We start from the raw sequence: 12824 nt of genomic DNA, 5'->3' as shown, positions 1-12824 counted from the left end.
GGGCCTTAGTGCAGGATCAATCCTTTGTTCGTTCTAGATTGAAAATAATGCAGCAAGGCAATTATGTTTTTGTAGAGAAACAGGCCAAGATTTTCAAAAGTAACTAGTGATTTTGGGTGCCTTAATTTCTTGGTGCCCAACATGAGACACCTTAAAGGGACAGGATGGTCAGAAAGTGCTGAGACATGCACTCTGAAAAATAGGTCCCTTCAAGTTCTCTCAGGTTCACCACCCCAAATCACGGGTGAATTTTTAAAATTTAGACCCCAATATTTGAAATATCAAGTCCCAACGCTTCAATAATTGAATCACAGAAATGCTGGACTGGAAGGGACCTTGAAAGGCCATCAAGTCCAGCTCACTGCACTGGGGCAGGACCAAACAAACCTAGACCATCCCTGACAGGTTTGTCCAACCTGTCCTTAAAAACTGTTCCATAACTTAACTACCTTTCAGTTAGAAAGTTTCCTCTAATATCTAGCCTAAATGTCCTTTGCTGCAGATTAAGCCCGTTACTTCTTGTCATACCTTCAATGGACATGGAGAACAACTGACCACCATCCTCTTTATAACAGCCCTGAATGTGTTCTAGAGAAACAAGTCACAAAACTGGGATCTTTATTCTGCTGGTCTCACACCTTTCTTTCCTTAGAAGAATGAAATCTATTCTTCAAAGTCAGTTTTTCTTTAAACTTTATTTCCTTTGAATATCTTGTTTTGCAATATTGCTTCCTCTCATCAGAAGGGTAAAGGCTCAAACAAGATATTACTAGAATATTTGTAAATATACTCTTACTTATATGAAAGGAAATTTTGGGATGCAAAAGTTTTGAAGAATGAGTCACTTTTAGAAATATTTCCAACTGTATAGAGGGCTGTATGGAAAAACAAAAGAATTAAGAAAGAATAAGTATTATCCATAATGACAGAAATACTGAGACATTTTAATCGTACAATACAGATGTTGTTTAAATAAGTGCTTCCAAAAACACCAACCTTCCCCCATTTATGCAAAGTTTGAACTAACTTATAGATGGTACCACTAACTTGTACTTTCAAGTATATGAATGCTTTATGAATTAGTACAACTTATTTGCATAGGCCATATCGCCTCTTTTTTGTATGTGTCATGTCTGTTTTAGGCTGCTGTTTACATCACGATATGTATGTGCACATGGATGTAATTCCAAACAAATGGAATTGAGATATGTGTTTAAAACTTTTCCCCCTCTCTTATGTGATAATTATACTATGTAAATAGTAGGTAGTGAGAACAAGGTGAGGTATATGTTTTTTGATTTTGGAAGAGATACAGTAAAACCTGCCAAGAGCTACCACTTACGCAAATTAGCAAAAGTGGTCGCTTTGAAGAGAAACCACCTCTTACAAGGTTTGCTGTAAAATGGGCACTTTTACTATGTACAGAAAGGCTAAAATTGTTACCAGTGTTTCATGTTTAATTTTAATTGTCTTTTAAATGAACATTACATACAGTATACAATTCAGTACTGAATTTAAAATCTCTTGGTGGGTTTATTAATACAGTAGTACAGTGTTTGTTCCTCAAAAGAGGAAATTCAGTAAACTAATACAAGTGCTTATTTTCTAGACTGAAGCTGAAAGAAAATTAGAGATACCTGTGTTATCAAAAAGTCCTGGTTTCAATCTACAGTAGCCTGCTTTTATTTGAAAAAGTTCACTTATTCTTGTCTGCCTCTGCAACGATAGGAGCATGTTTACTACTACTTCTTCTGCATTGTTGAACAGCTCTAAAAGGCAGTTGCAGCCCTTTAGAATGGCAAACACTTTCATGTCTTTAATCATATTCTTGGTTTCAGGCACAAATGATTCTTCCTGGGAGTTCAGAGGCACCATTGCTATCCCCTTCATCATCATTAGTTTTTGTGTCACTGTGTTAGTCGTCACATGGCTTGAAATTTTCTAGGAGTTTTTAACTGACTGTGACTAGTCTGTGACTTCTTCAGTTGTTGCAAGGTTCTTATCAATCTGGTAGATCTTCTCAATCAGCACACCAAAAAGACTTAGCAACATCTTAACTACTGCAAGAGGGAGCTCATATTCATCTTCTGGATGAACATCTTCATTTGGTGAATCCGCAGTTGACTTGGCAATGGTGAATCCACACTTACCAAAGCATTTTTTTTTGTTGGTGCTTGGCTCGATCTCACTTGATGCTCAATGAACCCAGTGTACTGCATTCAAGAGTGAAACCCTTTTCAGAAGCATTGGGCCCAATTAAGTTAAGTCAGATTTCAATTATTCTTCATCAAATTGATTTTCCTTTTCCGAAATTTCAGTTTTAGGGTTTGAATAACCCCAGCATCTATAGGTTGTAACACGGAGGTGCTGTTTGGGGAAAAGATGCAGAGTTTAATGTTTGTATGTTTAACAGGGCAGTGGCATGGCGCATTATCCACAAACAGAATTTAATATCCCTGTAGTAGCAATTTGCGATCAAATCTTTGTAATCATTTTTCAAAAAACGAATTTATTCCTGCTTTTTTGTTGAATTCATACTTCACAGGCAACTCCTTGATATTCAACTTGCCAGAGCATTGTGTGCATTGGGATTTACTGATCAGTATAGGCTTTTCTTTATCTCCATTCATGTTGGTGCATAAAGCAAGTGTGATTCTTTCCTTTGAATGTTTCCCATTTGAACATTGCTCACCTTTGACAAGGAGGATTTTGCTGTTGCCGCTGTCTAAAAAACAGTCCAATTTCATCCATGTTGTGGATTTCAGACAGTTGATCATCCTGTATGAGTTCAGGTAATTTTTGCTTCCAGTCTGAAACGACACTTTGGTTAATGTCTGCACTCTCACTGCATACTGTACAAAAGGCAAGGTTGTGCCTCCTCTTAAACAATTCAAGTCAGTGATTGCTGGCTTTAAACTCCCTGTTTTCCAAGTCCTCTGCAAATTTCATGGCTTGTGCTTTTAACATTGGACCACCAGAGATATTTACATGACCAACGACAGTGGATTTAAACCACTCGGAAGTGAGAAAATTGACTTCTTAATTTTCAGTTTTGGCATGTTTTAATTTTCGTTGAAGAATTTATATTTGACTCATAATCAGCGAGGATTTCTGCCTCTGTTTTAATGGGTTTTGGATTTGTGTGTTTTCCAATTCCAAACTGTTTGGCAATTTGACAACTGGTATCTAGCAGTGAAATTGCTTTAAAATGTTACTCCATTGTAAGAAACACTTCAGATTTGCATTTCTCTTTTGCTTCCATGTTGACTTCTTTTAGTTTTAAACTGTAACTTACAATAGTGTACACCTTTCATTTCAACACGTTCATGTCTTCCTTTCAAGTTCAACTTCTGGTTCATACACAGACTGGTAAGTAGGGCCCTATCAAATTTGCGGCCATGAATCATGGAGCATGAAATTTGGTTTTGGTAAACTTTTACCCTATACTATAGGGTAAACGTTTACAAAAATATACAGTGTTTCTCAAACTGGGGGTCCCGACCCAGAGGGGGTCACAAGCCTATTGTAGTGGGGTTGTGGAATTGCCACCCTTACTTCTGCGCTGCCTTCAGAGCTAAAGGGCTTGAGATTGGTGGCTGCTGGCCGGGCGCCCAGCTCTGAAGGGAGTGCCGCCTCCAGCAACAGCGGAGAAGTAATGGTGGCATCAGCAGCTCCCACTCTCTGCTTTGCCTTCAGAGCTGAGTGGACAGAAAACGGCAGCTGCTGGCCGGCTGTGCTGTTGCTAGTAGCAGTGCAGAGGTGAAGAAGATCAGTTTCTCCTACGGGTTTGTTTTTACAGATAGGAGTAAGAAAATGTCGTTGCTGGTCACAGATGACATGTTCAGTTTTTTCACAGTTAAATTATAGGGGAAAAACGTTCTGTGGCCTCTGCAAGTAGTCGCTTGAGACAGGTGGTCTCTCTTCAGAGGTGACCATTAAGGCAGGTTTTACTGTCCATATATATGAGAGAGACAAAATTCCAGGTTTAAAACTAGACTGGCTGCATAAGAACAGTCTCTGAACAATTTCTCCAGCACCTTAAGCATAAGTAGGGCTTTATCCAACACATAGTAGGCAGCCCTCCTTGTTCCAGCTCTTCTTTTGTCCCCCTCCAGACCACCTTTACAAATATTTACTGTGGGCAGAGCAAAGAACACCTCACTTCTGTTTGTCTCCCAGTGTTTCTTCTGTGAAATATTAATGCTTTGGCAAAGTACAGGACTGTGTTTATGAATCCAGACATGCTTCTCTCCCTTTAATCTGCCTTCATTCCCCCCCCCCCAATTCCTTAGAACAACTTGCAAGAATTTATTTGTAGGTGATGTCTTTTGAAAGTTGAGAATGTCTTTTCTCCAGCATGTAACGATCTAGGGCATTGCTCATTTACTGAGTGAGGCTATGCTGGGGCCTAAACAGTCTAATGCATGCAAGTTGCAGATTTTGGGGTATATTTGGAAACATTAACATTTCAAATTCTGTACAGCCATTTTTCGTACCCTTTAAAGTTGAACTAACCCGTTTCTATATCAGACCTTATGTTTATGTATTTTCTTTCTTCCCAAACACTTTACAAACTAGATACACATGATGTGATTTGTAAAGCCAGAGCCCTCTCTGGAGTCAAATGCTGAAGCACAAAACAACACTACATGACAATTTAAGACAGAAAATGAAGAATACTGTGGCCAGCTGAAATTGCAGGGAAACTTCAGAAGACATGAATTTGATGAGGAAATAGGTTTCCACTGTAGGGGGTAGATACAAAATATACATTAAAAAATTTGTGGACAGCTGACCTACCCATCCATGTATGTGGCTATATAGTTTGTGGGTTGTGTTTGGGCTAAACAATGTGCAGGCATTGCAGCCATCTTGCAGGTGCATGCGAGACTTAATCCTTCCTTTTCTTACTTGGTTCCACAAAACATCAGATGCAAGCCATGTAGGTTGGAAGGGGAAAATGGAGAATAAAGTCACATATTGACCATCCAAAGACAAATTATAAATGGAAATAGGTAATTTCAGTGAATTCTGATGAGCTATACTTGTTTGGGGAGATTCTTACGCATAGTTAATCTTTTTGTTTTTCAGTTCTTATTGCTGATTTGCTGGTTTACATACCTGCAGTTATCTTGTATTGTTGTTGTTTAAAAGAAACATCAACTAAGAAAAAGGCAAGTATAACTCTATGGTGTGTGTGTGTGTGTGTGAGAGAGAGAATAAAAATATTATTAACTGGAATATAAATTTAAAATGCTGAAAAGAAAGTTAACTAATGTTACAAAACCACACAGTGCTTTCCGTTTACATAAAATGGACGCCAATCAGTATATCTTGCATTAAAGACTTTTCAGTAAAAAAACATGAAGTTATTTTACAGCAATTATTTTAATGCCCTTCAATAGCAATAACAAGGTGCACTGGAGTTTAGTAACCATGAACTACTGAATTATACTTCTTGTCAAATTTATTGCTTGGGTAGTAAAAAAAAAGATTTGTGCTGTGACATGGGGGAATCAAGGAACAGCCTTGGGTCCTGCACACTTCTTTAGACAGCAGAACTGAAATGCATTGTGGAAGTGACACCATGCTCAGGGTTTTTAATGCTCACTGGTCTCCAGCATCTGTGGTCTGTCAAGTCATGGAGCAGTTCCCAGGGTTAAACTGAGCACAGTCATCTTTGTGAATTGGCTGGCAGAAGACGCCCTGATGCTCCTTTTAATACTCTTTCCCACTAGGGCTCCTTCGTCCCTTCCCACATCACTGGGGGAGGAATAATTAGAGGAAAAGAGTGTTCCCCAGATGAATGAGTAAGGGATCCACAGGAGTTTGGCCGGGCTTGTTAAAGGAGAACCAATCATGTTCTGGTTCCAGGGTGAAATTAATTGCTATAAAATAAAGTGCCTTGTTTTTGTGTGTTTAAAGATTTTTCTCTTTCTCTTTCTCCCAGATTGCCAGTGCTCTCTGTATATTGCTTTATCCAGGCCTCATTCTCATTGACTATGGACATTTTCAGTATCCTTCCATTTTCTTTAAAACAAAAGAATTTCAGTTCTAAAATAAGATGAGTCCCTCCTACAATAACTTTTACTGGGGAGGAAGTTAGATTTGTTAGCTGAAAGTTGAGCCCCCCCGCAAAAGTTTTGAAAGGAAACAGTAAGCCTTAAATGGACTTGGAGCAAAAGATTGATGTGAGGCAAATCAATCCAACATGGCATAGCTTTTCTTTGCATCCCAAGTTCACCTTTATGCCACTCTGCCTTGTTTGAGTAAATATTGGTGGCAATCTGGCTGTGGGGAAAAAATGGATACTCGTGTGATTTCTGCCTGGACAAGAGAACCATCGTAGCTCTTGTTGGGAGGTGGTGAGGAGTGTCAGACACAGCCATGCTGTTCTGTTCTATAAAATGTGACCTTGTCTCTAGCTTTTGCAATCACTATCTGACTACAGAGAATGGGAGGAGATCATTAACATTTATTGAGTGTCTCAGATGCTTCTCTCCAATTTCTAGCAGCCATGATGCTTCACAATGAGATATATCTGTACACCTGACTCACTATACAACATCAACAGTAAATTAGAGTAGACTCTGCTTCTTGTGTCCTCTAATAGCCTTTGAGCCACTGACTCCCATGTTTATAGGTACCTTTGAAACAAATGGTGAATTTGTAGGTTATAGGTAGAGCTAAGTGAGTTATTTCCAAAGAATAACTTATCTAACCGGTATAGCGGATTGACTCAAAAATGTTCGTATTTCAAAATGTATTCAACACTTTTAAAACTCTGAATTGATTGAGTATTCATAATTAGAGCTCTTTGTTAGTGTTTCTGTCCCCAGATCAGAGGAGTTCACAAGTACTTCTGTTGAGAATACCTATATTTAAGATTTGTTTTCTGCTAACATGTGTACAACTTTCACATTAATGGCAACAAAAGTTGGTATTGTGAGTGTTCACAAGGAAACTCACATGATTTGGATTTTGGCTTTTAGCTGACCTGAATTTGTAACGGTTAACTTATCGCCTTGTAACATTGGAACACAGATGTATTTGTATGTTGGTACGCTCCATTACAGCACACATGACTATATTATGTTTTTTGAAATTCATTCTGGACCTTCTGACCTCCTGAGTTTTATGTCCTGTTATCCTTGCCACCTGGAATATTCCTTGCTCTGTATTGTCAGTTGAGCCATTGCTTGCTTGCATATCATATTAAATGTATAAAGTTTCAGAAGCCTTTTAAAGCAGGAGTGGGCAAACTACGTTTTAATCTGGCCCTCGAACTTCTGCCGGGGAGCAGAGTCTGGGGTTTGCTGCATTCCATGTGTGCTGTGGCTCCCGGAAGCAGCAGCATGTCCCCACTCCCGCTCTTATGTGTAGGGGCAGCCAGGGGGCTCCGCATGCTGCCCCCGAGCCGCCGCCCCTGCAGCTTCCACTGGCCAGCAACCATGGCCAATGGGAGCTGCAGGGGCAGCACCTGCGGATGGGGTAGCGTGCAGAGCGGCCTGGCTGTGCCTCTGTGTAGGAGCCAGAGTGGGGACATGCCGCTGCTTCTGGGAGCTGGTTGAGGTAAGCCTGCACCCCTGACCTCCCTCCAGTGCCCCATCCCGGTCCCACCCTCCTGCACCCCAGAGCTCGCACCCACGGGTGGAGCCCTCTCATTCGCACCCCAACCTCCTGCCCCAGCCGGGAGCTCCCTCCCGCACTGTGATCTCCTCATTTTTGGCCCCACCTCAGCGCTCGCACCCCCAGCCGGAGCCCGCACACCTTTCCACACCCCAACCCCCAATTTCATGAGCATTCATGACCCGCCATACAATTTCCATACCTAGATGTGGCCCTTGGGCCAAAAAGTTTGCCTGCCCCTGTTTTAAAGCCTCCATATCAATGTTTATATACCCACAGCCTAGGCTAAGATTTTCAAAGCCACCAAGGGAAGTTGGAAGCCAAATTCCCATTAATTTTAATGAGAATTGGGCATGTCAGATTCCTATGGCAGGTTTGAAAATCCAACCCCTAATGGTATTCATGCAGGTGTGTATACTTTTTTAGCATTAGTTTACAATGAAATATTCACATTTAGGTCTTAGTTGCAGCTTATATTAGAAAATTAGCAATTGTGCATATCCATAAGCAAGTGCAGTAGTTGTTCAGTCCAAGCTGTAGGAAGGTGCACCAGGTAACCGAGATGTGCGGAAGTCCTTGGGCTGTGATAAATGTGGACACTTTAAAATACGCTGTTGGATCAAAACTAGGCATATGAAAAATCAAATTTTGTTAATTAATCTCTAATAACATACTCATTGTGGTGTTCCCTCTAGAACAGTGGTCCCCAAACTGGGGGAGAGGGCACAGAGGAACATTCAGGGAGGTGCGGCGGAACCTGGGGCAGCCCCCATGGGGGGCAAGGAGGGTGCACCACCCAGGCCCACTCTGCTCCCAGCTCCACCCCGCCCCCAGCTATGTTCATGGCTTCAGTGCCTGGGCCTGGCCCCGGCCGCCAACCGCAGCCCAGCTTGCTGCTCCCAGGGTCTGGCCCTGCTCCCAGCCGCAGCCCTGGCTGTAGCACCGGCGCTGGCCTCGGTCCCCTGGCGCCCAACAGCAGACTGGCGCCCAACCCCAACTCCTGACTGCAGCTCCCAGGGGAGGGGCGTGAACAGATTCCATTATGAGTAAGGCGGGGAATGCAACATAAAAAGTTTTGGGACCACTGCTCTAGAAAATGCAGCTGTCAGGTGAGAGGCAGCAGCAGAAACCAAACTTCTAAGAAACAGACTCTACTTTCAAAAAAGATTTTCACTATATTTTGCTGCTTCGATTTATCCTGAAATCATAGTTTTGGCACTGATTCTGCAAAGACTTATGCATGTGCATAACTTTATACATTGTGACCAGTTCAACTGAAGTCATTGGAGGTACTTAGAATGCAGAAAGTTAACTGCTTGTGTAAGTCTTTGTAGGATCATGGCCTTTTGGCATCATAGTTAGTGCTATGAAAGTGACAGTATCACAAATACGATTATGATTTTTGATTGGGGAATAAATAGCAGGTTGAGAAATGATTTATAAAACCCAAATGTGTTGTCATGTAGCTATCTCTACTGGCCAACACAGAGTAGGGAGAGAGACATACATTGTTTCAGTATTTCTTAGGATATCTGTGGCATCTGTCTAATTCAGTTTCTTTTATTACACTTTAATTGCTGCTTTTGATGCATTTAGGTAGAGCCTGAACCATAGCACATCAAAGTCAATGAGAGTCTCTTCATTGACTTCACTGGGTTTTGGATCAGGCCTCAAGTGTCAAAAGTAAATAACAGATTTTTTTTTTTTGGTTGTAACTATTATTTGTTTTGCAGTAGTGTCTAAGAGTCCTAATCATGGATTGGGGCCCCTTTGTGCCAGACGTTGTATAGACATAAGAAGAAGACAGTCTCTGCCCTGAAGAGAGTATAGTCTGAGCATGTTTAAATATTCCATACAAAGCTGTACTGCAAAAAAGATTTAGGGCTTTTGATAATTTTATCCATAACCCTGGAAAATATGAGCACAAGAAAATGTGGAATTGCCACTAGTTGTATCCTACTGAGTCCTACTATGTCAGTGCAGTTTTTTATTAACCCTGGTTAAATGATTGTACTATATTATTGTAATAACAATCTGTGCAACCACAAAACTCTCTTTAAGAAGTCTTTCCTTTTGACTCTATGGACTTTTGATCAGGCCCCCAAATGCAAAGTTACAGTTGGCTAACCTGTTTTAAATAGAATTTAAAATATGTCTGTGTGAACTAAATAGTTGCATATTTGGCACTAGATTTTTAAAAATGAAGACTAACATATAAAACATCTGTTTTGAATATATTTTACACTAATCACCGGTGGCTTTAGTTCACTGTTAACTTCTCACAATGCTCCCGCATGTTCCCTGTCTTGTACATCTTGTCCTTAACATAAAAAACATGTATAACTCTGTGAGCCTGGGCTTTGCTTTGTGGGGTGTACTTTCTCTCTCTTACGATTGGGACCTTTTAGGATCACTGGCATTTTGCTTGGCCATAAATTATAAACAAATGGAACTCTACCATTCGCTGCCATTCTTTTGCTACCTACTTGGAAAATGCTTCCAAAAAGGCCTTACGGGAAAGGGGTGAGTATCTTTAAAACTCAGTATCCAAACACTAGCTCAAGAATGCACTTAGGCAGCCTAGCCTTGGGAATTTGATTCAACCTATTTGTGTTTTCATTGTTTCTCTATTAAGGGAAGGGAAGGTACTGATGTTATAATTTCCTCTGTTCTTGGAGAACAAGTCTCTTTTTAGCCGTTAAATGATACACTAAATATCTAACTACTTTTAAGGCATTAGAAAGTAAAATATATCAAACTTAGAGCTGGGTGAAATTTTTAGACCAAATCTGTTTTCAGCAAAAAATGCAGGTGTGATGACACTGAAACGTTTCATGAATTTGTCTGTTTTCCCAAATCGTTGATTTTTTTTTTCTTGGAGGGGGGGAAGGAGGAGGAGGGAGAAAAACCTTTAAAAAATACTGAAAGGCAAAAATTTTGTTTTGACATTTTTCAAAATGTAACATTTCAATTTTTTGGTTCAAAACAACTTTTTGTTTAGAAATTCGCTTTAATTTTATTTTAAAAAATTCAAAAATGATAAATGCTCAAAATAGAAACAGTTTCATTTTTGGATGAAGGAAATATTTTGTTCAACCTAAAGTGGATGTTAAAACTAAGTTGCCTGAAATTTTGAAATATTTCATTTTTGGTTTGACCTGAAAATGTGTGAGTTCCAATATTTTGGAATTGCCAGTGAACCGAAAAAACTTTTATTTTGCACAGCTGTCATTAACCATCCTTTTTCTGCACACCTTTATCATGCTGGAATCAAAGTTAAATATGGGCCAAAAGTAGACGTCCAGATTAATGAGACAAATGCCAGTAGAAGTGACACAGTCCTAGTGGTTTTCTTATGACTGATCTAGAGATGATGATGATACCTTTTCTCTAGTACTGGTAGCTCTTCTCAAATTTGTCACATTTGGCGATCTTATGCACATTCAGTTGTGTCCTGTAAATACACTCTACGTTTTAAGCCCCAAGTGCCTGATATTTTTTAATATATAAACAACTGAGTTTTTGCCTCTTAAATATCTCAATGTAAAACTCTTCTCTGTATTTCAGGTTAGTGTTGTTAATTAAAATAGCATTTACGGTGGTTGCTTCTTTTGCGATTTGCTGGCTCCCATTCTGCACAGAAGTGGAACAAATCCTGCAAGTACTCAGAAGACTCTTTCCCATTGATCGAGGCTTATTTGAGGTATGTGGGTTGTTTTGTTTTGTTTGTGTAAATGTTCTGTATTCTTAGATCCCTTGAGAAACCTTCATCATGACCTTTAGGGATTTCATGTGGAAGACACACCACAGAACTAGTAATCTGATCTGCCTTCATTGGCAGTCATTTCTTGCCAGTTATTTAATCCAGTATTTAACCCCTAGCTCAGCTGGCATCTTCCAGGATATTATATGAGTAGACAACACTTATCCCATCATCAAACCCATACTTCAGTCATACATTTTTCCATTGACATAGATTCCATAGTAATTGACAGTATCAGAAGATACAATGTAAAAGTTAACAGCTTCAGAATCTCCCCTTTGGTTAGTATAATACTCAGCTTTATTGAAAGGAATTATTTTTACAACTAGTAATGGTTGTAGTGTTTCAGGTGTAAATTAAAGCCTGCTTTGTGTCCTAGCTGATACTCTCAGTAACCACTTTCTACAAAAGTTGATTTAGACCAGTTGTGCTTTTACTGTTCCTAAGTAGTAGTTTGATTCAGCACAATGCTCTTGAGGCTTGATCCTGCAAGATGCTGAGCACTGTTGCCCCAATCCAACAAAGCAATTAAGCACAGACTTAAATCTAAGCACACAAGTAGCCTCACAGATGCCAGTGCATCTACTATTATATGCTTAAAAAGGCACTTCAATGCTTTGATAGATTGGGGTCAGAGTGCTTAGCTCCTGGCAAGATTGACTCAAGTTCAAGAGCAAGTTCTATACCACAGGCTTCCCCACAGTAGAAACTAAAGGGCTTTATTCAGTAATGCTTCAGTGCTTTGCTGAATCTGGGCCTCAGTGACTGTTAGTGTGAATGGTTTGCCTTATATATGTGGCTTCTGTTAGCAGTTCTTCAGTTGATACAAATCATACCACAACCTGCAATATCTTTGCCCTGAAAAACTAACATTATGGATACGCTGAGGGTGGCATTTAATTTAGATGCAGCCATAGGAATATTTTCAGAACATATTCTCCAGATGCTTGTTAAAAAATAATTGAAGCTTGGGAGATAAAGATATTTACAAACCAAAATACCTTTTGTCACTTTGCATTTTTTACCCTTTGCTAAGTTTAAAAATAAAAGCTGTAAATGTCAACAAACAATGAATCCAAAAGAGCCCAAGGATTTTAGTCTAATATTAGATCAAATATTTTCAGACTCAATAGGGGAGTGACTTACTTGGATACTAATCTGGATAAACTGAGAAATTGTCTATGTAAGCAATGCACAGTAAGTTTATACTCTGTTGCCTGTAACAGGTTCTTTGAATTGATTCCCATTTACAGAAACAGCAACAAATGCTGATGGTTGTAAAATCTTATTGGCTATGAAGTAGGCATCTTATATGTTTGCTGGTGCTGCGAAACCCTCTGTTCACTTGTAGTCCTCAGCAAATTTGAAGAGCATATTCTGTATTGCTAGTAAGCGTACAGGAAAGATGGCTTAGTAGTTGGTGCTAGTAGCT

General features: G+C 39.8%; 1 protein-coding gene across 7 annotated transcripts in view; it reads left to right on the top strand.

Annotated features, from left to right (window-relative positions):
* ALG6 (ALG6 alpha-1,3-glucosyltransferase) overlaps positions 1-12824 on the top strand; it is a 38867-nt gene that overhangs the window by 16314 nt on the left and 9729 nt on the right. For all 7 annotated transcript variants that reach the window (XM_073357460.2, XM_073357453.1, XM_073357455.2 and 4 more), the window contains 4 exons: positions 5092-5174; positions 5951-6019; positions 9971-10152; positions 11197-11332. In XM_073357460.2, coding sequence (XP_073213561.1) covers positions 5092-5174; positions 5951-6019; positions 9971-10152; positions 11197-11332 — 470 coding nt within the window. The remainder of the gene's footprint in view (positions 1-5091; positions 5175-5950; positions 6020-9970; positions 10153-11196; positions 11333-12824) is intronic.

This window comes from Lepidochelys kempii, chromosome 8, assembly GCF_965140285.1.
Source record: "Lepidochelys kempii isolate rLepKem1 chromosome 8, rLepKem1.hap1, whole genome shotgun sequence".
Lineage (NCBI taxonomy): Eukaryota > Metazoa > Chordata > Testudines > Cheloniidae > Lepidochelys > Lepidochelys kempii.
The sequence above is the reverse complement of the archived record's forward strand: the minus strand, read 5'-3'. Positions and strand labels throughout refer to the sequence as shown.